Source organism: Sporisorium graminicola, chromosome SGRAM_1 (genome assembly GCF_005498985.1).
Source record: "Sporisorium graminicola strain CBS 10092 chromosome SGRAM_1, whole genome shotgun sequence".
In the NCBI taxonomy this organism is placed as follows: domain Eukaryota; kingdom Fungi; phylum Basidiomycota; class Ustilaginomycetes; order Ustilaginales; family Ustilaginaceae; genus Sporisorium; species Sporisorium graminicola.
Genome location: NC_043719.1, coordinates 467,006 through 489,517, shown reverse-complemented (window position 1 = coordinate 489,517; position 22,512 = coordinate 467,006). Strand labels below are relative to the sequence as shown.

Sequence of the window (22,512 nt, the reverse complement as noted above, 5' to 3'; positions counted from 1 at the left end):
AACCTATAAGCAAGGTATGGTTTTCGTACGAGAAGGGGGCTAAGCTGCTCACAGTCTGCTGTTCATGGTTCAATGGCCAGCCTCTGAAAAGCATCTCGAAGCATTCTTGCCCCCATAAGATGAGAGCCACCAGACCTCAGGTTGAATTCTACTCTGCCTCTGCGGTGTCACATGCGCTCTGCGCCGCACGTCAGTGTCTCAATCCGGCTGATGATCTTCAAAACATTTGCGCCTTTAATTTCTGTGCGGACCCTTAGGGCTCGCGCTACCACGGTACAGGGCATCAATGAGCTTTGTTGGAGCTGGGGTCAGTCACATGCGCTTTGAGGCAAGAAGGCTGGGGCTAATGAAGAGGCTATGCGAGAAACAGTGATCCGGGAGCGAGCGTCGTGAGAACGACAGCGGCTGAACTTAGTCATCATATGGCATTCTGGAGTGGCGGTGAGGGTCCTGCGGCAGGTACGAAGATCATTGATATAACAGCAAAATGACGCAGAGTAGCAAGCGTGAGCGCCAAGACGCTGTTCCTGAAATGAGAGACCCTTTGGAAAGACAGAAAGATCAACTAGTTTCACAACGGTTGAGCCCCCTCACCAAGCTAAAGTTGACCAGCACGAAGATAGTTCCAGGCTTACCGACGCTGCCTCTTCGTACAGGCTGAGGTCACCTTCCTCGACGCGGGCAGCAGTCGGCATCGCATATCCACGCCCTCCGACGCTTGCTTTTCAGCAGGCACCGCACACTTGCAACCAGCTCCAAAGTCCGACTTTCACAGGTTTGTCGCCGTCAATTTGTGTTTTCTGCTGCAGCCGCTCGGGTCAACTATGCAAGCGTGTGGGGAATCCAAGCTTTTCGAGCTCCGTCCGGTCAAGAGGTGCACTCTACGCGACAATGTCTCAGCGCGCTTCGCCCTCGCCTGTGTGATTCGCGCTTGACCGCAATCTGTTCGCAGCGAGGCAGCCGAGACACACACAAAAGGGGAAGGGAACGTCTTGTTCAGTCAACCTAAAGCTGAGACACAGAGCACACACACGACGCCACTTCTTTTTTCTTTCGTCTCGCCCTTCTGCCTGCCGAAGGTTGAGTCTAGGAAAAGGTTGGAAACGGAAGTGGTCCGTCGAGTTTCGATCTGCAGAAGCCGACTGAGTTCTCGCGTGGCTGGTGGGCAAAAGTGAACCTCTTGCTCCGCCAGAATCTGACAGCAAGGTGCAGAGATAGAGAAGCGGCCCTGTCAGCCATAGAGTGGTCTGGGTCTGAAGGTAAACGCTGAAGCTGCGGTGCTAACCCAGCAAGACCAATGTCGGAGGCGGCATGCAGCGTGAGCAATCATGTCGAGTGAGTGATTGCCCCGTTTGAAAAATGAAGAGGACGCCACTGCAGTCCGAAACAAAGCGGCTCAGAAGTAGTAGCTGGTGAAGCCGCAGCGGTTTTTTAAACAGGAACTTCTGGAAGTGGTTCAGCTAACTCGAGAACAGCGGTCCAAAGAGAGCTGGATTGCAAGAGCTCCGAGCTCAGGGACACCAGTGTGCAATTTGCTTGTGTGAGTGAGGAGCTGCAGCACACAGCTAACCCAACGATCCTTGCGCTTACAGTATGCAAGGAAAGACCGCTTTTTTCCACGCTAAGTAAACTTAACGTGTGGAAGACGTGCAGCCGCTGCAGCTTACCGAATTTTCCAAGCTACGGTAGACGCTTGCTCATATTGTCAGCGTGAGAGCCGATCCAAAGCTGAGGAGCTCCAAGTATTATTGAGGCTCCTGGTGTGCATTCAACCGACACGTTAGAGTGGTGCGACAAGGCTGACACTACAGCTGCGATTCGCAACCGGCTCTCGCAAGATCGTCCAAGGATTTGCGGCTCCATCGGGGCTGAAAAGAAGTTTATGGGCGGGGCTGAACTGAGACGACTCTCCAACAAATACTGTAAAAGTTTATATCATGTTTTATGATACCAGAACCGCGGAGACAGGACGATCAGGCACGCATTGAGTGGAGCAACAGCTGAAACAAGAACCAGCTCGAAATGCTTGGCCTAGAATGGTGTTCTAGTGAAAGACACAGGAGGTGCGGAGGTCGAACCCAGTTGGTCGGCAATAAGTGCCGAGTGCTGCGAACGGAGCACGAGACAGGACTTTCGAAAGTCCTTTTCGCCAGAGAGGGAGTGTGTGAGTGTGTGCGAGAATGGACGGGTCAGTTGATGGAAAATCAGGGACAAGAAGATTGCGGGGTCGTGAGGTTTTCAATTCACACTGCTGATCTGCCTTGTTTGTGGCGTTTCTTAGCGATGAGCTCACCGCCTATTTGCAAAGACGGGGCATCTTTTTTCTTCTTCTATTGCCCCTTTTCTTTCTTTTGAAACCAATCCAATCGTCAATGAACCTACAATTCGACTCATCGGCTCTCGTCCGACAGCCTGTTCGCCCCTGCCTTTCGAGCAATTTCACCATGCCAATCAGTTCCACTCTACTATCGACTCGCTAGTTCGAACAGCTTTATCATTGGCTTGATGTGAGCTCTGATGGAACAGAGCCAAGCGGGGTTCTTACTTGCTCAAAAATAAACAAGTAAAACACCTTTTTACCTTTTTTTGCTTTTTTCAGTTTCAGTTGGTTGACGCTAAGCGAGGATCAATTTTCGTTCTCCGCTGCTTTCCCTGCACTCTGCTCGAGTTTCACCGCCACCTTGTAACTCTCTGTTCTCAGTGGCAAGGCGCTCATGAGCTGCGCAAAGTGGCATCAGGTTGCGGTGACAACCAAAGAGCCAAAGCCGATGACCTCGCTTAGCGTGCAACAATGCAACAGTGCAACCAAACGCTTGGGAAGACGAAAGAAATAGCTCCTTTCCCCCGCAACACTGTCGAGCGACCGTGGAAACGACGGTACCCACCAGGCAAGTGCAGCCGTCTATCATTCGAGCTGCCATTGTATACCTTGTCCGCTTCGGCTCGACTTCTGTGCTTCAGTGCTAATTACCTCGGCAGCTGCGGTCCGTACAATACCTGTCACAACCTCATGGCGCGCAACTCCATCCTCAGCCGAGCTCGACTGCCTTCCATCTACTAATAATCACATCAATCTTCACTCACACGCACGAACAAACACGATACCCCGTTCCTTGAGCCTCCTCTCGTCTCTTTCTGTATCAATACCACCATCTCCTCGTCCAGCACCTTTTCCTTTCTCTATCGGTCTGTCGCCTCTTGCAATTTCACATAGTGACTCGTTGCTTCGAGCGCCGTACCCTCGTTCACCATGTCCTCGCTCTACGGCCGATCAACGTCGTCGCCGTCATCGTCAAGAAGATCCTTCGACGCTCCGGAACGATTCTCTTCGCACTCACCACCGCTATCCGGCGACGCGAACATGGATCACACTGGCTCGTCTCGCGTAGCCCATAAGAACGCCTCCTCCTTGTCGCTCGGAAACGGCAACGGTGGCGCTCCTATGCACGCCATGATGGTCCCCGGCGTCGTCGTGCCCTCCATCGACCGACCCAACCCGGATGCGCCCTTCTCGCAATGGGAGGCCTACATCGTCAAACAGGCCCAGGAATGGTCTGACAAGCGGGCCAAATCGGTGGCCTCGCCACCGCCACAACGAACAACAAACAGCAGCCCTCGCATCGTCTGGGCCGATCAGATCCGCAAGCCCGCTGCTCCCCAGACTCAGTCACTGACATATACCAAGGTCCGCGATCGTTACGCCACCCCTTCGAGCCCGCAAGAACCCACCCCTCCCGTCGCTCGTAACTTGCTCCGCAAGGCTTCCATGGATTTCTTCCGCAGTGGTACCGACACCGAACGCACCACCCCTTCTCCTCCTTCGTCAACAAGACCCAGTATCTCGTCTCCCATCATTACCACCTCCATCCTAACGAGTGTACCGCCGTCTTCCATTGGGCCTGTCTCTGCTCCCTCGCAGTCCAACGTGTCGTACGACGCTCCTTACACCCGCGCGTTGCCCGAACCATTACAGGTGCCTCATAGCGTCGGGTCTCGGGCCTCTTCCATCCGAAGTCTCTCGCCGCTCCCGCTGTCGCTGGGTGGGGACGACTTTACTGCCTCGCTTCTCATCAACTTTGAAAAACGGTCGTCCACAGGATCAGCCTCCTCGGGTCGCGCCCCTGGTCCTTCCGAGCTTCTCGCTGCACCTCTGTCTGCTCTCCTCAACTCCGAGACCAGCGGCCCGCCTTCCATCGCCGACACCTACTCGGTCCACTCGCGTCGCTCCTCATGGGCCAGTTCCATCGATTTGGATCCTGCAATCATCTGCACTCCTCCCCTCTCCAACGAGGATTGGCAGGAGCAACCCCAGTCAGGGCGTCCTGCCTTCCTCGCCGATTTTGAACTGGACAATGATACCGATGAGAGTGAAACCGAATGCAGCGTCTACCCCGACAACCACGAGGAAATCGCTTCGCTCCCTTCAATTGGCATCGGTTCACCTCTGACTCTGCACGAGCAGGAGCTGCCGCCTCAGCCAATTTTCCAGCGTCTCGAGGCCGACGTCATTTCGCTTGCTGACTACGGCGAGGATCTCAACTCTTCACAGCGCTTCACGCCCGACGGTCGTCCGCTCCCGCAGCTAGACATCTCGAGTCTGCCTAGGGAAAAGGAGGAGATGATCCGAAAGGCTCGTGCTCAGCTCATCAGCCCCAGCACCTTCAAGAAAGCCTTCTCGATCAAGAAAAAGCATTCCGTCTCTAGCTCTGCCTCATCTGGTTCTCGCTCTAACGGCTCGTCGTCAAGCCTCAACAACAGCAGCTCCGAGGAGGTGGGCAAGGTCAGCGAGCCTGGCCCTCAGGCTCCTGCCCTGGCATCTTCACACGCTCGCATGCCCAGTATCGTTGCCGAGGACATGACGCAGTGGGCTGCCGCCATCCCTGCCAAGGCACCGCCCGCCTCGCCGCTCGAGCGCTCGACATCCATCCTGTCTGATGCACCCTCCATGCAGTTGTCGCCGTCCGTTACCTCGTCCGCAACCACTACAGGCTCGATCGACAGCTCTTCGACAGCGCCACTCTCGCCCACATTCAGTGCTGGACCTCGTTCTGTGGCTTCGGAGGAAACCTCAGTTGACGGTGTCTCGTCTGTCAACTCATTCGGTCAGAGGAAGCACCGCGTGGCTACTCCTGGCTTGACTAAGGTGCGATCTTCCGCCGCCGGTCCCGGCGCCTCAGCTAATTTGGATCCTCACCTGGCGCGCGACCAGACTCGCGCTCGCTCCGGTGGCAGTATCAGCTCCCACACGCCTTCTATCGCGCTCAGCAACACCTCATCCAATGGAAGACGACGCTCTTCGCGCAGGAGCGGCCGAAGCCGTATCACTGACTCGATGCCTAGCTTTGCCAACATGGCCAGCTCACTCGCTGTGCCGGTCACCGCCGACCAGAGGCGCTTTTCGAACCGCAGCCTTTCGAGCGATGGCTCGATCGACAGCCACAGCAATGCTTCCAATGGATCCAGCTATGCCAAGGTCAGTGGTTCGTCGGACGACGGTATGCCACCGCTGTCTCCTAGCAGTGTCTCGTCGACCGGGGTGTTCAAGAGCGTGTTGCGAAAGCGGGCGCCTTCTCAGGATTCGCATCTGTCGCCGAAGAAGGAAGTATCTTTCGATCTGTCGGTGTCGAAAGCCTTTGGCACAGTCGAGGAGGCGGGCGACGAGGACGAGGAGGATGAAATCCTCGAGCACGAGCAGAGGCAAAGGAGCCACCTCAAGCTACCTCCGATGAAGCTGCACGCCAAACATGCTGCGGTGGACGGCGATGCACCAGCTGCCGACCGTATCTCGGACAGCCAGCTCCTCGGGCAGGATGATCGTGACATTCTGCATTTCCTTTCGTCCTTTGGCAAGGATATCCGAAGCGTCGAGTCGCTCGAGGTGCTCGACAATGTGCACGCCAGCTCCAACGAATGGCCCAAGCGCCAGGAGTGGGACTCACTACCCGCTTTCCTCATGGCGTACGCAACCACTTTCCTCTCGACCTACACGGACGACAGCGCTACGCTCGTCTACTCGGATGACCGCGCGCCTGCTCGTGCTACCGTTGCAGAGGTTGCATCATCGCTTACGCTAAGCAACAGCCCTCTATGCACTTCGTGCGCGCGCTTGATCCTGCGCATCGCCAGCTGGGACCAGCCTGCTGTGTCAGCGGCAGTCAGTGCCGCTTACGCTTACAGCTGGAAGAAAGGTAGGCTCGTAGCTGTGCTTCTGGCAGGGCTTGCGCTGCTTGCAGCGATGCAGATGTCTCAGAAGGATGACTATTCCGGCGCAAATGCAGAGGAGCTCAAGGAGGCGTACAGGAAACTGGCTCCTGTCATGCTCGGATCGGCAAGCACGCACGAGCGCATGCGCAACCTGCTCCTATACCGATCGCACAAGGCTTTGCTCCGACTCGCTGGGATGTTGGTAGCTCTTGCTGTGGGTGCTACGCAAGTGAACAGCGATCTGTTGCTGTCGCTACCAGGCCTGCTGTTGGGGCTGGCTTTGTTTGCCTGGCTGCCAATTGTCTTGCACCAGCCTGAATGGGCGCCTTCGTGGCTGAAGCAGAGCAACCCGCTTGATACGCTGTTGTACGACGTGCCTACCGATGCCCAGCATGCTATTGTGACTTTGCGTCGACGAGCGGCTGGTGGTGAGCAGCTGGTGCACCGTGTCGACTCGCCTTCTCGAGCTGCTATGCTGCACAAGCTCGCGAGCCTCTCGCCGACGTCGTTTGACCACCGCGTCTCGCAACACGAGCTGCAGCACGTGTCTGATGTCGTCGAGGGTGCGCACTTCGCAAGGTACGACGGAGAGGCCGGCCACTTGATCGTGCTCGCTTCTCGCGTTGTTTTCCGCACCCTCGCTAGCAGGTCTCGAGACGCTGTCAGCTTGGCTGACGAGCTTGTGGCGGAGAGTGCGGCAAGTGGGTGCAGGATTACGCTCGATGCCAGACTGGAGAAGGTCGTGCGTATGGACAAGACGGCAGGCGGTCTGAAAATGAAGCTGAAGAATGGTCAGACTTTCGAGTTGGACCAGGTGGTGGAGAGGGATGTGGCGTTTAACCGGGTGCTGGCGCTTGCCCCGCAAAAGTGGCACTAACTTTGGAGGGAGGATCACTTCGTGTCTATATACCTTTTGATTGATGTACACTCTTTTTGGTCTCTCTTTCTTTCGATCTCTCACTGAAAAGGTGATCTGGATGGTCGAAAAGTATAATATACCTACAGTCAATCACATGCCTCTGTGTGCAGCCAGACTCTGAATGTGATCGACAGTGAAATGCTTCGTTAACTTCAATACCGGCTGGTGAATACATAGAGGCAAAGATCAGTCTTCGAGCTCCGGGTCCGGCAAGCGCTCGAAAGCGCTGAACCACTTGTCGCCTCGATTGCGCTCGACCTTCTTGCCCTCCTCCGTCGCCGTGTAGACGGCCTCGACGCACGGATCGCCCTTGAGTCTGCCCTCGTCCTTGTGGAGCCTCTTGAAGAGCGGGTGCTGGCCAAGGTGACGGTCCATCCAGTCGTACAGATCTTTGACGTCGGTGATGATGTAGACGATGCCGCCGGGGCGCAGGACGTAGGCGTACTCGGCGAGCAGCGTGGGCGAGATGATGCGCGCCTTGTGTTTGCGCGACTTGAAGTGTGGGTCCGGGAACAGGAAGAAGAGCTTGGAAAGTTGGTGCTTGGTGAAGAAGTTGGGGAGAAACTTCATGCCGTTTGCACGAAGGACGCCGAGGTTGTGGTACGAGCCAGGGGTGAGGTGTGCCGACGAAACGAGTTGCGCGTTGGCTGTCACTTCGTCGATGTCCTCTTCGGTGTCGTTGGCTGCTGCTGGTGCGGAGGGAGATGCAGTGGATGCTGTTGCGTCGACAGCTGATGGCGCAGAGGATGTATCTTCGCCTTCTGCTGCTGGCGCAGAGGCGCTTGCATCAACACCGTTCGACTCGGCGGCAGCCTTGGCCTGCTCCAATCTCCCTTGCTGCGCGGCCAACCTCAACGCAACAATCTTGTCATGCACATACTGCGTCACATGCACCCTGATCTCCAATCCCAACATTAATGTCTCCGGAAACAGCGGCGCCAACTGCATCAGCAACCCGCCAAACCCACACCCGACATCAGCAAACTCTACCCCCCTGCCCTCCTCATACCCTGCGCGCTTCTCGCCCGTCTTCGCATCAAAGAATGTCGGGTAGATCGTTCCCCAGTTCATCTTGCTCGGCTGGCTCGGGTATTCCAGCGAATGATCGGAGAACGGGTTGGCGTGTGCACGTTGACGATACCATCGCTTTTGCGGGATGATGATCTTGCCGCCTGAAAGGTGGTTGATGTGCTGTTTGGATTGTTCAAGCTGGATGCGGTCGTGTTCGGTTTTAGCTGAGGAGGAGTTGGCTGGCACGTGTGCCAGAGTGCTACTTTTGCGCTTGCCCATGATTGTGAGTTGTTTGAATGTGGGACGTGGTGGTGAAAGGTAGTGTTGTTCGAACTGGATGTTAGCGAGAGGAGGAGTAGGAGGTTTGAGTTCCAAGTGTTAGTTAGCAGGAAGAAATTTCCTCTACCAAAAAAGGTGGAGAAACGATTTCTCAAGAATGTCTTAACACTCTTTAAAAATAGAAGGGCCGAATCCCGGATTCACCGTCAAATCACATCGGCTCCGACCAAATCTGCAACTCGAAATAGGCACAACTACCAACACCATCTCTGTCACCGACATTTCCTGACATCCATCTACGACCATCTATCCACACATACCCTCACCTCACCACACAAGTAGAAGCAAAGATGGACAAGCTTCCCAGCGCAGAAGAGATGCGAGGTATGTTTTATGGCTCTGCGTGTCGCTACGACTGGATCCTCGTTTCGCTGTGCTTATAGTGGGATCACTGATGCCTTGTCTTGCTCTTGCTCTGGTGATCTTCTCTCGCGGCCATTCTATCGACTCTACTCATATATTGGGTCCACTGCGCTCCACAACCTGATCGAACACAATCAATTCGACCCGCCTCAAATCACCACACACGCACACGCACACGCACACACTGCATTGAACAATCGCCCCGTACCGCACAACACCTTTCCTCCTCAAACAGAGACGCTCTCGCAACGAGAGGAGAAGATCCACGAGTCATGGGTTCGCACCATGGAGGCAAGGATCGTCCGCGAAGAGCTGCAGAAGTGTCACAAGGCCGAGGGCGTCAACCACTACCAGGTCTGCAGCGACCTTGCTAAGAAGTATCACTCGTTGTTGGCCGATGCGAAGGTACGTTCCCCATCACTTCCCTAAACCGGCCTGCCACTCATGGGAAAGGAGGCGTGGTATATGTGTGAATGACCGTGGATCGCGGTGCTAACGATCCATACTTTGCTTTGATTTCCGTGAACGGCGACAGGTCAAGGGCTTCAGAGTTATCGACACTGCGTAAAAGTGTTGTCACTCTGTCAATGGCTATTCAACATGTGTTTCTGTGAATCGTACTGCTATCAGACCATCTTCGCATGATTTTCTTGACGTGATACCCAGAGATTGAGTGAGACAGCACCGGCGGTGTCGGCCCGAAGCACCGAGACGATCACATCACAGAAGTGGAGCACAACAGTGCTTTTTGCAATGAGAAGAGATGGTACAAGTACAAATGTGTCGGCAATCTCTCGAGCTGCAGCGAAAGACCAGACGGTTTCGAGAAAGGGTGCTTCTGGGGTGCCAAGAGCCTAGCTAGTATATTCGCGCTGGAACTCTTGCAATTCGGTTTCCTTCTGCTTGTACTGTTTTAGAAGTGTTTCCAGGATCTGCTTGAGCTGCATTCATCCAGTCGCGACGGAGCGTGGTACCAATCAAGAAGAAAGCGAAAAGTGTCAGAGAGGGCGTACAAGTAGTTGCAGGTAGGGCAGAGCTGTGAAGGGACTTACGCCTTCGAGATTGGTCTGGAGCGCAGGAAGAACCTCTTTGACCGTGCGTTCGACGAGCACGCCTCCGATCAGACGGAAGCATTTGCGGTCCGGGTCGGCTTTGGATGCCTCGCTGAGTGTGTCGATTACGAGTCTGCGCGAGTGACAGGGGAAGGTGGAAGGCGAGTGGTCAGCTATATAGACCCCAGCTTGTGCGCAGAGGGTGGGAACTCACTTGTGCTCATCAGCTTCGCCTTCGAGCTCGCCGATCTTGGAAGCAATTCCTTGAAGCTCCGACCGTCTGCCCTGGTAGATTTGTGCTGCCTCTGTGCCGGCGTCAAGTGCATGTGGGAAGGTGAGCCGTGTCAGTGTGATCTAGTCTCGAAGTTTTGTGCAGGCGGGCGAGGTTAGTATGCCTACCTTGTTCAGACAGTTGTCGCTTCTGCACCGCTGCGGTTGAGGGCTTCTGTGTTGCTGCTGATGACATGGCTGCGGTTAGACTCTTTGGTTGTGGCAGCGTCGGTGGAGTAAGCGTCGAAAGGATCAAAGTGTCACAGCTGCGAGGTGTTAGTTGGGTGTGCCGCATCTTCACGTGAGCTTTCAGTTTTTATTTAGACTCTCCATCGAAGCATCGGTGTAACATCGACAACAAAAAACCAGGACGACGACCACGGAGATTCGAGCCAGAAATCATCGAGAAGTGCGGAGAAGCAAAAGCTGAGCGTCTGGTTTTTGATCCAACACCGCCTTCCATCCACGAGCCAAAACTCCACTTCAGAAAGGTTTGAGCTCGGACCGAGGCACATGGCGAGTCCACGAATCGAAGAAGTGCCTCCAATCTCGGCTGTGCACACAAAGGGGCCAAAGAGACGCACACCGAGTCCTGTAATCACGCATATCATCCATCCAACACCTTGACTTGCTTTCCTTCTGCCTCCCACCCTCACGAACATTCATCATATCCCCTCACAAGGCTCGCTATACGGTCGTACTCAGATTTGCGCACTCGAGATTTCCCGCAAGCGCTTCTCGTAACCTTATCCGTCACGCATTCAAGGCAATCCCATACGGCTCTCATTGGACATCGGTCGTCGCCGTTACCTGCTCAAGATGGAGGCAATCAAGCTCCAGAGGAAGTATCCTCAATTGTAAGTCATCCCGTCTATCTTCGTGCTAAGTGCGTACGTATGGACCCCTCGACTGACCATCTTTGATCATCTCCTTTCCAACAGCTCCCAAGAGGAAATGATGGGCCTCATCTCGCGCTTCCGCACGCTCGATGTTGAAGAAAAGGGCAGCATTCCAAAGCAAGATGTTATCAAGGCCATCCAAGACCAAGGCGATGCTTCTTACGATCAGGTCCGTGAAACACTCAAGGAAGTCGACTTGGACGCCTCGGGTCGAGTCGAGCTCGACGACTACGTCGACCTCCTCGCAAAGATCCGTGCTGGCCGCAACGCATCTGCTGGTGTCGTCACCAAGGGCAAAGTGTTCGTCAAGGGCGCCACTTCCTCCACTCAACACACCATCAACGAGGACGAACGTACCGAGTTTACCCGCCACATCAACTCGAACCTTTCAGGAGATGCTCATATCGGCTCACGACTGCCCATCCCCACCGACACGTTCCAGCTGTTTGACGAGTGTCGAGACGGCCTCATCCTCTGCAAGCTCATCAACGATTCCGTCCCTGACACTATCGATGAGCGTGTTCTCAACTTTGGTAAGGGCGGCAAGGGTCCCAACGCATTCCAAATGACCGAGAACAACAACATCGTCATCACCTCCGCCAAGGCCATCGGTTGCAGTGTCGTCAACATTGGACCCCAGGACATCATCGATGGCAAAGAGCATCTTATCCTCGGTCTCGTCTGGCAAATTATCCGACGTGGTCTGCTCAGCAAGATCGACTTGAAGAATCACCCAGAGCTCTACCGTCTCCTGGACGAAGGCGAGACGCTCGAAGAGTTCTTGCGCCTCCCACCGGATCAGATCCTGCTCCGATGGGTCAACTACCATCTCAAGGCCGCCAACTGGCACCGTCGCGTTACCAATTTCAGCAAGGACGTCTCGGACGGTGAGAATTACACGGTGCTGCTCAACCAGCTCAAGCCCGATCAGTGCGATCGTGCTCCTTTGCAGCAGAGCGACGTGCTGCAGCGTGCAGAGATGGTCTTGCAGCGTGCAGATGCCATCGGCTGCCGCAAGTACTTGACGCCTGGATCCATGGTGGCGGGTAACCCGAAGTTGAACTTGGCCTTTGTGGCGCATCTCTTCAACACCTGGCCGTGTCTCGAGCCACTCGAGGAGGCACCTCCTGTTGAGATTGAGGACTTTGACGCCGAGGGAGAGCGCGAGGCGCGTGTTTTCACCCTCTGGCTCAACAGTCTCGACGTGGAACCGGGTGTCTACAACCTGTTCGAAGATCTCAAGGACGGTACCGTCATTTTGCAAGCGTTTGACAAGGTCATCCCTGGCTCTGTCACCTGGCGTCGAGTGAGCAAGCCCAAAGAGGGGCAGGAGCTGTCGCGTTTCAAAGCGGTGGAAAACACAAACTACGCCGTCGACCTCGCCAAGGCGTCCAACATGCACATCGTCGGCATCCAGGGTGCCGACATCGTCGATGGCACCAAGACGCTCACCTTGGGTCTGGTGTGGCAGCTGATGCGACTCAACATCACCAAGACGCTCTCTTCGCTCTCCAAGGGAGGACGTGGGGTCAGCGACGGAGACATGGTCGCGTGGGCCAACAACCTGGTCAAGGCCAGCGGCAAGTCGACCCAGATCCGCTCGTTCAAGGACCCACAGCTCAAGACGGCTGTCTTCTTCCTCGACTTGCTCAACGCGCTGCGTCCCGGGATTGTGGACTACAGTCTGGTCAACCAGGGCAGGACCGAGGATGAGAGCAAGATGAATGCTAAACTGGCGATCAGCATTGCGAGAAAGCTGGGCGCACTCATCTTCTTGGTGCCGGAGGACATTATCGAGTTGCGACAGAGGCTCATCTTGACATTTGTGGGTTCGTTGATGGCTATTCAGACGTGAACGTTGGTGGAGACATAGCAAGGAGAGAGGTGAATACCAAGCGGTGCGGATCGAGGATGTAACTTAAAGTAAGACTTCTTTGCAGGCTGTATGCACTTGTAATAAAACGATGTATTGCTGCCGGTGATACTTGGAACACCTTGTCTGTCGGCTTTAGAGCTTCGATTCGCTAGACTGACCACCGACCTTGCCATGATCTAAAAAGTTGCTGATGCTGCGAATCCAGTAGTCCAGCTCAAAGTAGTCGTACCAGAAGTGGCCGAATTCGGTGGAGGGCGTGTCTTGCAGCCGCTTGGCATGCTTGATGCCATTCAAGATGCGCTCGCTCTCGCTGTACAGCACCATCTGGTCGCGTCGGCCGTGGATGACCATGACGGGGAGCGTGGCGGGGATGCGGTGGAGCTGTTTGCGCAGGTCGGTCGACTGGATGGCTAGGAACTGGAGGCCGATGATGTACGCGGGACGCTTTGTTGTGCGCGCCACCTGGAGGCGGTGTTCGAACTGGCGCTGGAGGGGGCCGGAGGGCCCTAGGGCGGCGGGGTGGTACTGGAGCTGCATCATCTCCTGTGTGATATAGTCATTGCGTTCCTTCTTATCCGCGATGCTCTCGGCCTTCTCGTTGAGTGCATTCATGTCCACTTCTCCCCGTGGCAGCTTGACCATCGTCGCCGTCAACACGGCCTTGCGCACCTTGACCTTGGCGTCGACCACCACCGAACCGTCTTTGACATCCACTTTGGCGAGCTCGGGCGAAGAGAGGAGCGCCTGCGTAATGTGCCCGCCCATCGAGAAGCCGAGCAGATCCACAGTGGTGTAGCCGAGGTGGTGCGCAAGGTGGATAACGTCCAGGCCCATGCTTTCGAGCGAGAGCTCTTGGTCCCAGTCGTCGCCCGTGACCGACTCGCCGATCCCGCGGTGGTCCGAGATCACCACCGTCCGCGTCGCCCCGAGCGCTTCGAACAGCGGCGTCCAGTCCACCATCACTGCTGAGAGCCCATTGATCAGGAACAGCGGGGTGCGCGCACGGGCTTCGGAAGAGGTCGGCGTCAAGACCCGGTACGCCATGCGGCAACCCGAGTTGTCCGGGAGCGTGTAGAACTGTGTTGAGGGGCCCGACATGTTGTGAGAGGCTACGCGGGTGAGATGTGTGTGGATGGTGGGAAGACAGGGGCGCTGGCGACGTTGATGAGTCGGAGAGGATGCCGGTTCACGAAGAGGAAAGACAGAAAGAGCGAGCCTTCCAGCAACCCTTTTTGCGGGGTAGACGCAGACCAAAGATTGTGAAAGCGTTCAAAGTGTCCACCACCATCCACCACCGCCGCTATCAACCGGTTATCATCTTCGGCAAAACTTGTGGTAACCGTCACCGCCAACAACATTTTTCAGCACTGCAATTTGTTAGACCCTCAAAACCGCTTCCAAGTGGAGGATTTTCGCCGCGGATGGTGCTTTCAGACCCTGAAACTCAACCGTTCTCATTCCCACCTTTCCTTCCATCCTCAACCTACATCCACGCACGTTCTCTCTATCTTCGCATTGAGGTCGAGACACAGAACCGCGTCGCGCGAAAGAACGATACGCGATGGACTCAAGCGAGCTCGAGCTGTACGCTCTCCAACTCGATCAAGTTTCCACGGCACTCGAAAAGGATCCTTCCAACCAGGACTTGGTGCAGCTCAAGTCCGAGCTCGAGAATCTCATAAGTCTCACACACTCACTCGCTGAGACCAAGCCTCAGACCAAAGCAGTTGCGGCGGATGAAGTGTCTTCATCGCAGCCTCGTGGCACAGGCAGCATGGGCGGAGGCGGAGGTGGAGGGGAAAAGCGTGCGGACGCAGATCCGGGGAGGGCGAGGTATCGTGTGGGCCAGCAGGTGATGGCAAGGTATACTGCGGATCGGAAGCTCTACCCGGCTGTGGTGGAGGCTGTGAGGGGAGGGGACATGTACACGGTCAAGTACACGGGCTATGGCAACCAAGAGGTGTTGGCGGCGAGTGAGTTGAAGCCGAACACCTCGAGCACCTCCTTACCACCGCCGCCGCCTCAACCGGACCTTGCTTCAACACCATCTTCCCAACCTCCCCCGCCCCCGTTGACAGCATCACACCCGTCACCACCACTACCACCGCCCTCATCCACCTCCACGCCGCCCCCTCCCCCTCCACCCACATCCCTCACACAAGCCCCTCCACCCCCTCCCTCCTCCAGCAGCACACATCCCGCACCACCACCACCACCGCCATCACCGCCACTGCCGGCCGCTCCACCCCTGCCGATGGACGAACGTGCCCTCCGCAAGCACCGCAACGAGAAAAAGCTCGTCCGCCGAGAACACAAGTCGCAGCTGCAACAGGACAAAGCCGCCTCGTGGCAGAAGTTCGCCAGCAAAGCCACCCAGAACAAAACACTCAAGAAGTCCATCTTCGGCACCAGCGACGACCCGTATGCGAAAGTCGGGGTGTCCAAGAGCAGCTTTCCGAAACCCAGTTGATGGCAAGGAGCGATGAAGCTGATTGTAACCGGTGTACGGACGCTGGGAGAAGGGGAAGAGAATTACTCAGCACGCAATATCGAAGCAAAGAGGGGATATCGAGAGGGGTATATTGAAAACGTCGTGAAAGTAACCTTAAAGCATCACAATCCCATGAAAGCCATTCAAACGAGCAACCAGTAGCGTTGTCAGACACACACCTGGCGCCCATGCATCCGTACAACCCGTATCCGCGTGTGTCCAATGTGCCTGCATAGCATCCGGCTGCGCCCCGCCTACAACCGCCTCGCACTAAACCCAGCCGCGATCACCAACGTGCTAGCACCCGCACTGCCCCCCACAAACGTCAAAGCCGTTGCACACTCGCCGATCACCTTTGTGATCTCGCTATTGAGCTGCCTCTCCGCCGCGTCTCCCGAATGATGCTTCTGCATCAGCGCCTTCAGCTCGTCCCGATGCGTTTGCGTGGGGTTCCGCCTACCGCGCCCAACCACAACCATAGCCGGCTGGTGCGTCTCCGTCAGCTGCATCAGCTCGCGCAAAGGCCGGGCTGTAGCAACAGCCTGGATGCTCAGCCTACCGTTGAAGCGGTCAGCTGCAATCTGATCCTGGACGCGCTGCAACGCCAGATCGTCTTCGAGCGTTGCTTCGAGTGCCGACTGCAGCGGTGCACCGGACCGGGCACCAGCGTGTTGCGTGGGGTAAACCGTGTCCATGTTGCTGCCGCCCGCTCGAAGCGCTGATTGCTGCGCGTAGTTGAGGCTCAACTCGTGGTGCACGGTGGGCGGGACTGTGGGCAGCTGGTCTTCGCCAGCTTCGTCCGACGAGATGCGGCTCATACGCACCACTAGCACCGACAGGTTGCGGTTGTTGGCACACAGCCTAGCGACGAGATCCAGCGCAGCGCGGTCATCAGGCCCACCCATGAACGCCAGCAAGATGGGCTGCGAACCAACGCGCGAGAGCAATCCTTGCTGGTTGCGTTCGCCGCCACTCGAGCTCGACAGGGCCGCTTTGTGCTCGATCAGCAGGCCTACATCCGTCTCGGCCGTCTGTATGATTTTGCGCACCACGTTGAAATGGTGAGCCGAGTATCGTCCTTTCAAGCCCTCCGACGGGTTCGACGCCCATGCACCGCCAAAGAGGTTCTCGAGCGGATTGGCAAGCGTCGCAGCCAACGGCGAGGAAGGTCCGGCAACAGCAGCAGCTTCTTGTCCTCCGGCTCCTCCGTTGTTGCTGGCGCTTGCAGACGCTTGCGCCAACGTCATTGGTAGAATGATAAAGTTGGACCCAGCCGCTTTGCAGCGACGAGTGACAGCTGCAGCGAACTCTTCTTGCGGGATCACCGACATTGTCGACTGCACAGGTAGACCGTTGAGGTGTGCAAACGTCTGAAAGACGTTAATAATGGGGTCGGCGCGCATCGTGTCCTCGGACTCGGACACCTTCATCACCGCCGAGGTACGGTCAGTGAGCTCGACGAGTCGCAGAGCATCGATGCTGATCTGAGCGTGAGAGCGCCCTGCTGCAACCGCTGACGCATAGGGAGCCTCGGAGGCCAGTACTGGGGTCTGATACTCGGCGCCGTGGTTGGAAGGATCGTCTTCGTCCCCCGTCTCGGTCGACTTTTCGGCTGCTTCACCCTCAGATCCAGACGACGCCTGCTTAGATCGGCGATGACGCAGGCCATGATCTTGGGCAGAGTCGCTCGAGCCAGAGTCAGCATTCGCAGCGGCCAGCGTGGGCTGCATGAGCTGGACCAAGGTCATGAGACCCGGAAGATGCTCAAAACTGCTGAGCACCACAAGCAGACGCTTGGGCGAGAGACGAGAGCTCGTCGCGAGGTCGTCCTCCTCGTCTTGGCCCGAGCCGGTCTTGCCGCCACCGCTGCCGCTGCCGCCGTGATGCGAGTGGATCGAAGCATCGTCGAGGCGAGTGCGGTGGCTCTCCGGATAAATCCAGAGCGTCAGGGGCGTGGTGATCACGGTCGAGACAACAGCCATGAGTACAAACATGGAAAAGACGCGGGTGTCGAGGATGCCGGCGGAGAGGCCAATGTTGAGCACAATGAGCTCGACCAAACCTTTGCACGACATGAGCGTGCCCACCGCCGCCGATTCACGCAGATTAAAGCCAAATGCCCTGGCGGCTGCTGCACAGCCGATGAACTTTGAGAAAAAGGCAATGACGATGATGGCCACCGTGTACGCCCAAGCTTTGCCCGAGTTGAGGTCTCCGAGGTTAGTCTTGAGGCCCGAAAGCGCAAAGTAGATGGGCAAAAAGATGACGAGGACGAGATCTTCCATCTTTTCGGTGAGGGCAATGGCGTATCCGCCTTCGTGCGGGATCATGAGACCGACGAGGAAAGAGCCAAAGATGGGATGGACGCCGATGATGTCGGTAATCCAGGCACTGACGAGGACGAGCAGGAGTGTGATCATGATCATAACCTGGTTGGGCCCGTTCTCGAAGCTGCCAGTGCGACGGGCGAGCCAAATGAAGGCAGGCTTGACAAGGAAAAAGAGAATGAGGACCCAGCCAACCGCGCAGAGGAGGATGTAGAGCGCGGTGAGGCCAGTGTCGGCATTGACGAGAGCCACAGTCAAGGCGAGCAGGATCCAGCCGACCACATCGTTGCCGACACCAGCGGCAAGTACGATGACGCCGACCTTGGTGTAGAGCAATTTGGTTTCTGTAAGGATGCGGGCAAGCACAGGGAAGGCAGTGATAGCCATGGCGACACCGGTGAAGAGAACAAAGTGTCCGAACGAGACATTGTCTTTGTTGATAAAGGTGTTGTAGATGCCGACGGAAACCGCGGCTCCGAGACCAAAGGGCAGCACCATGCCTGCGACACTGATGGCGGTGGACTCCTTGGCGCAGCGACGAATGACGCGCACATCGACTTCGAGGCCGACAAGGAACAGGAAGAGGACGAGGCCGAGCGTAGAGACCAGGTTGAGGTAAGGCAGGGAGGGAGACGGAAAAATGTGCTTGGTGAAGCCGGGAATGCGACCCATGGCGGTGGGACCAAGCAAGATACCACCAATGACCTCGGCGATGACGCGAGGCTGACGGATCTTTTGCAGCAGAAAGCCGAGGACACGGGTGACGATGATGATGATGGCAGCCTGAATGATGAAGAGTCGAAGCGGGTTGGAGGTCTCAAACTGGGTGGGGTCAGCGCCGCTAATGACGCTGTCTGCAGCGCGTGCGACCAAGAATCTGGTCATGTTTGCGAACTAGCACCGGCTGTGCTTGCGGTTGAATGCAGCGAAAGTCGGAGTATGCTACCGCGTGTGCGCAGACTGATCTGTAGCAGGCTTTGCTTTTATGCTAGGGTTGGGAAGCTCGGATGTATCTGCGACCTGCACAAAGGAGTAGTCAGCGACCGACAAAAGGATGTGTTGTAGGAGATGGTAACGAGGGCGAAAGAGGTAAGGGTGGTGTTCACAGAGCTCTTTATACTTTGAGGAAAAGGGCAAGAGCGACCGTGGCGTGGCGCGGAGAAGAGACAGTGGCAGGTGCGGCAGGTCGAAAAAGGGGGCCCCGCCGCCACGTGAAGCAGAGCGAGTGCTCGGTCCAAGAAGTGTGGTGCAAAAGGGAGAGGAGGCTGATGGGATTGAACGCAAGGGGCCGGAAGTGCGTGTGGCGAAGAGGCGCTTGACAGGTCGCGTCGAATGGCTCTAGTCCGCTCGCTCGGTGAGTCGCTACGCTTCTGCTCGACAAGACTCGGAGAGAGATCCAGCGAGGAGCGTCAAGCTGAGCGACGGGCTGAGAGTACAGCGTGTTGGTGGAGAAGGGGAGAGCTACTTCGTGTAGCTAGAAAAGAGCAACACAAAGCTATGAAGCACTTCAGCTTATCCTTTTCTTTTTTTTTGGCCTCTCCCAAAATAATTCGTCGAGCACTCACCGACTCGGCGCCACCGAATACAGTACAGTACTCGTCTGCCAGTATCTGACTTTCTTTCCCATCGGATGCATCAAGTGCAGATGGTCTCCTCTCTCGATGCTTTCCAGACTCGGCTCTTCTTCCGCACTGCATTCATCTTGAGTCCGGACTAATAAACGTCGACCGTGTATCATCGTGCGCGACAAACGAGGACAGTGTGTTGCATTTGTCGGAGTCTGGACAGGGAGAAACGCTGGCCTCTGTCTTCCTGCAGCGTGCAACGTGGCTGAGGCGGTGATCAAAACGCACACGGCCCCTTTTGCGAGGGAGGAGTAACACGCGCTGTCAGGGGTCCCTTGCTTCTGCCAAGGCGGCGTCTGTTGGTCGGGAAGCCACGCGCTTGATTGCTTGCTCCTGCTCTTCGCTAGGTCGACATTGCAGCTTCATGATCCACCAAGCGCCTTGCTTGGGTCTAGAACAGCAGCCGCACTTTTCACCCGTTTCCCTGGCGAGAAGCTTGGCACGCGTTCAATCCCGCACAGCTCATGGCTTTTCTCGCTGCTCTGGAGTGGGACAAATAGGAGCTCCTCTGCGTCCTGCCTCACGCAGGGTCTACTCTTCCTCAAGCTCCGTCCAGCCGCCTTGCTCTTCTTGATAGAGATGTCTTCGTCCTCCTGGCATCAGGGTTGTTTGCATCTGCAGCACGAGATCAAGAAGATCCTCCCCTGTTCATCGTGTGACGAGAGTTTCTGGCTAGAGGCGTGAGAGGAGGTGAAAAGTTTGAGCATGTTAGACCGCAAAACCTTCCAAACCGGAATCGACTCATCTTTGATGCAAGGTTGGCTCGCCGACGCATCTAGCCGATCTCGAGATTCAGCGAGACGAGACCAACCGCCGCAGCGACGTTCTAGATGGCTCAATGGTGTAGGATCCATGCAGCCACGTTCCTTTCATGTGGAGCCTACAGTGCGGCTATGGTGACATCATCTCGATTCTGTTCGCCCGAGCTTAACTCCGTATCGAGTTTTCGAGGTAGATGGTCGGGAGAACTCATTCAAGGGCCCGCCTTGTTTTGTCGGTGAGGGTCGCGATTTGAATGAGGAGTCTCCTCGCGCACCGGCTTGGACGACGCAGTATCGGTTGGTTTGGTTCGGAAGCTGGGTTCCGATGCAGCAAGAGCGCATCCTTTCTTTCAATTGGTGCCGATCGCGCTTCGCCCCAAAAGCGTCCACAGCAAAGCAGCAGTGCGATCATGTGGTACGTTGGCCTGTCTCACATCCCACGGCGCCACACCTAATGCAGCAAAGAGCGTGTGACACATCGGGGAGGAACAAGAAGTTCCCTTAGACAAGATGCGTCCCAGTTTTGCACTCGGTTAGCATCCGATGTAGAAAAGAGGCGTGCGAAACTAGCCCATTGTCCTGATGCATCTCAACGACGTAGGAGCTTGAATTCTTCGGCACAAAGTTTTGCGCCTTTCTCCTCCGTTGCTGATTCTGATCCTGCTCGGGATGCTTCTGAGCGGCTTGTCGTGCTGATGTAGAACGTGGCAGCGGTTGACTCGTCCTTTCGCAGGCTACATTCGCCAGCAGTCGTAGGAAGCGGATGTCGCTTGGTGACCGTCAAAGCAACTCTAATCGGCTCGCTAGACTTTCGCAATCGTAAGCGAGGCAGAACAAAGCACCCGAACCTCAGTCGAAATTGAGACGCGCGCACACGTTGATAGATCACACACGAGACAGAGCTCGCTTGCTTGCGTGCCCAAGCACGCAGCTGATGCTGCCTGTTGGAGGTGCACTGCACCAAGCTCTGCCTCCTGAATCGAATCTGTCAGCTGAAGGGTCCTCTGCATCTGGCTGCCAATTAAGCTCGTTCCACATGGAACCCGTCGCTGTCTCCTGCTCTGCGACGTCGTGCGACTTCGATGCTTTCGATTAGGCGAACACAGGCCTTCCAATACTGTAAGCAGCCGAGATGACGGATGCTGCTGTTCAATCCCAGACGATACTGAGAAGGGCCTATGGTTCGAGGATAGTTGCCAACTTGTCAACCTCACTTTAAAGCTCACATAAGCCTCAAAAGGATAGCCAGAGGCTTTCGCAGGCACACGAAATCGTTTGCAGCTAGTCTTCGCATGAGAAGAAAACCTTTGGACGCGGTGACGATGATGTCATTTTCAGGTCCCATTCGAGACCACATGCAGCCTCGCGTCCAAGTAGGGAAAAGTGCGTCGACGTAGCGAAGAATGGAAATTGTAACTGTTCCGCGGTCTAACACGAATGTGTTGACGTACCGGCAACCACTGTGACGTGTGTGTCTCATCGTCTCTTGCACGTCGCAAGCTCCTCCTCATTCTGCTCCTCCGAGCTAAAGAACGAGGGCAGCATCTCTGTGGCAACCGCGGCCTCGCTAATCAGCTCTCGACGGCGTTCCATCGGCTGATTGTCCTGGCGTTCTGCAAATACGCGCGACGGGCAGCTGTGTTCCTTTTAAGGCTCTCTCGATGCTGATCGCTAAAACTCGAGTCACGTGGGGTTGGTCCAGACCGGACTGGCGCTTGCAATGGTCCCAGCCGAGATCTACGGCGACCGTATTGCAGGCGGCAAAGCCGACTTAGGTCGCAACGTTTTGGATTGGATGCTACCGAGTCGAAGTCGCTATCTGATGCCACACGTCGAGACTATCTGTCGATCGAACAAGTTGGTGGCGAGCGGTGCCAGACACTGCTGCATATCTGCAACTCAAACCCCGGCTCCCGGATTGGCTCTCCGACTTCGCCGATTGAATTCTGTCGTCAGCATCAGCAGCAGCAGCAGCATCTGCTGGTAGTCAGATAAAAGGCAAAGAAAAAGGGGTCTGGCCTGATTTCGTGCCGATTCAACTGCCCCTGGCGGTAGTTGACACTGAGCGGGACGACTGCATGCTGCAGTAAGTTAATCTCCGCCTCGTGGTCCCCCACACCGACGACGGCGTTGACGACGACAAGGTCAACAACGATTCCTCGATGGTGGCGTCTTGGGTCGAGACGCGATGCGGCCCTCAAAGAGGCGCTTGCCGATGGCCGGTCTAAAACATTTGAGCCGTGGCTGCCGCCTTTTTCCGTTCAGACGCCGAGCATGGACATGTCCCCAGCTGTGTCAATGAAGACTTCCATGGCCCTCTCAACGTCTCTGCAATTAGCAAGAGGGTCTTTGCGCGTGCCAGCCCTCCACCAGAC

General features: G+C 56.1%; 8 protein-coding genes across 8 annotated transcripts; 4 read left to right on the top strand and 4 right to left on the bottom strand.

The window, feature by feature from the left end:
* Positions 1-3,250: 3,250 nt before the first annotated feature.
* On the top strand, positions 3,251-7,081 carry EX895_000205 (uncharacterized protein; the record flags this gene model as incomplete). The annotated part of the gene is made up of 1 exon (XM_029880806.1): positions 3,251-7,081. The coding sequence occupies one exon, from the start codon at positions 3,251-3,253 to the stop codon at positions 7,079-7,081; it is 3,831 nt and encodes a 1,276-aa protein (XP_029742192.1).
* A 228-nt stretch (positions 7,082-7,309) lies between these two features.
* Positions 7,310-8,413, bottom strand: EX895_000204 (uncharacterized protein; the record flags this gene model as incomplete). Its single annotated transcript, XM_029880805.1, has 1 exon — positions 7,310-8,413. One exon carries the CDS (start codon positions 8,411-8,413, stop codon positions 7,310-7,312), a length of 1,104 nt encoding a protein of 367 aa, XP_029742191.1.
* Positions 8,414-8,763: 350 nt separating this feature from the next.
* EX895_000203 (uncharacterized protein) lies at positions 8,764-9,404 on the top strand (the record flags this gene model as incomplete). Its single annotated transcript, XM_029880804.1, has 3 exons — positions 8,764-8,797; positions 9,072-9,241; positions 9,372-9,404. The coding sequence occupies 3 exons, from the start codon at positions 8,764-8,766 to the stop codon at positions 9,402-9,404; spliced, it is 237 nt and encodes a 78-aa protein (XP_029742190.1).
* A 286-nt stretch (positions 9,405-9,690) lies between these two features.
* Positions 9,691-10,354, bottom strand: EX895_000202 (uncharacterized protein; the record flags this gene model as incomplete). Its single annotated transcript, XM_029880803.1, has 4 exons — positions 9,691-9,777; positions 9,889-10,021; positions 10,103-10,193; positions 10,288-10,354. 4 exons carry the CDS (start codon positions 10,352-10,354, stop codon positions 9,691-9,693), a joined length of 378 nt encoding a protein of 125 aa, XP_029742189.1.
* A 623-nt stretch (positions 10,355-10,977) lies between these two features.
* EX895_000201 (uncharacterized protein) lies at positions 10,978-12,912 on the top strand (the record flags this gene model as incomplete). The annotated part of the gene is made up of 2 exons (XM_029880802.1): positions 10,978-11,015; positions 11,100-12,912. 2 exons carry the CDS (start codon positions 10,978-10,980, stop codon positions 12,910-12,912), a joined length of 1,851 nt encoding a protein of 616 aa, XP_029742188.1.
* Positions 12,913-13,065: 153 nt separating this feature from the next.
* EX895_000200 (uncharacterized protein) lies at positions 13,066-14,031 on the bottom strand (the record flags this gene model as incomplete). Its single annotated transcript, XM_029880801.1, has 1 exon — positions 13,066-14,031. The coding sequence occupies one exon, from the start codon at positions 14,029-14,031 to the stop codon at positions 13,066-13,068; it is 966 nt and encodes a 321-aa protein (XP_029742187.1).
* Positions 14,032-14,494: 463 nt separating this feature from the next.
* Positions 14,495-15,403, top strand: EX895_000199 (uncharacterized protein; the record flags this gene model as incomplete). Its single annotated transcript, XM_029880800.1, has 1 exon — positions 14,495-15,403. One exon carries the CDS (start codon positions 14,495-14,497, stop codon positions 15,401-15,403), a length of 909 nt encoding a protein of 302 aa, XP_029742186.1.
* Positions 15,404-15,678: 275 nt separating this feature from the next.
* Positions 15,679-18,249, bottom strand: EX895_000198 (uncharacterized protein; the record flags this gene model as incomplete). The annotated part of the gene is made up of 1 exon (XM_029880799.1): positions 15,679-18,249. One exon carries the CDS (start codon positions 18,247-18,249, stop codon positions 15,679-15,681), a length of 2,571 nt encoding a protein of 856 aa, XP_029742185.1.
* Positions 18,250-22,512: the final 4,263 nt, after the last annotated feature.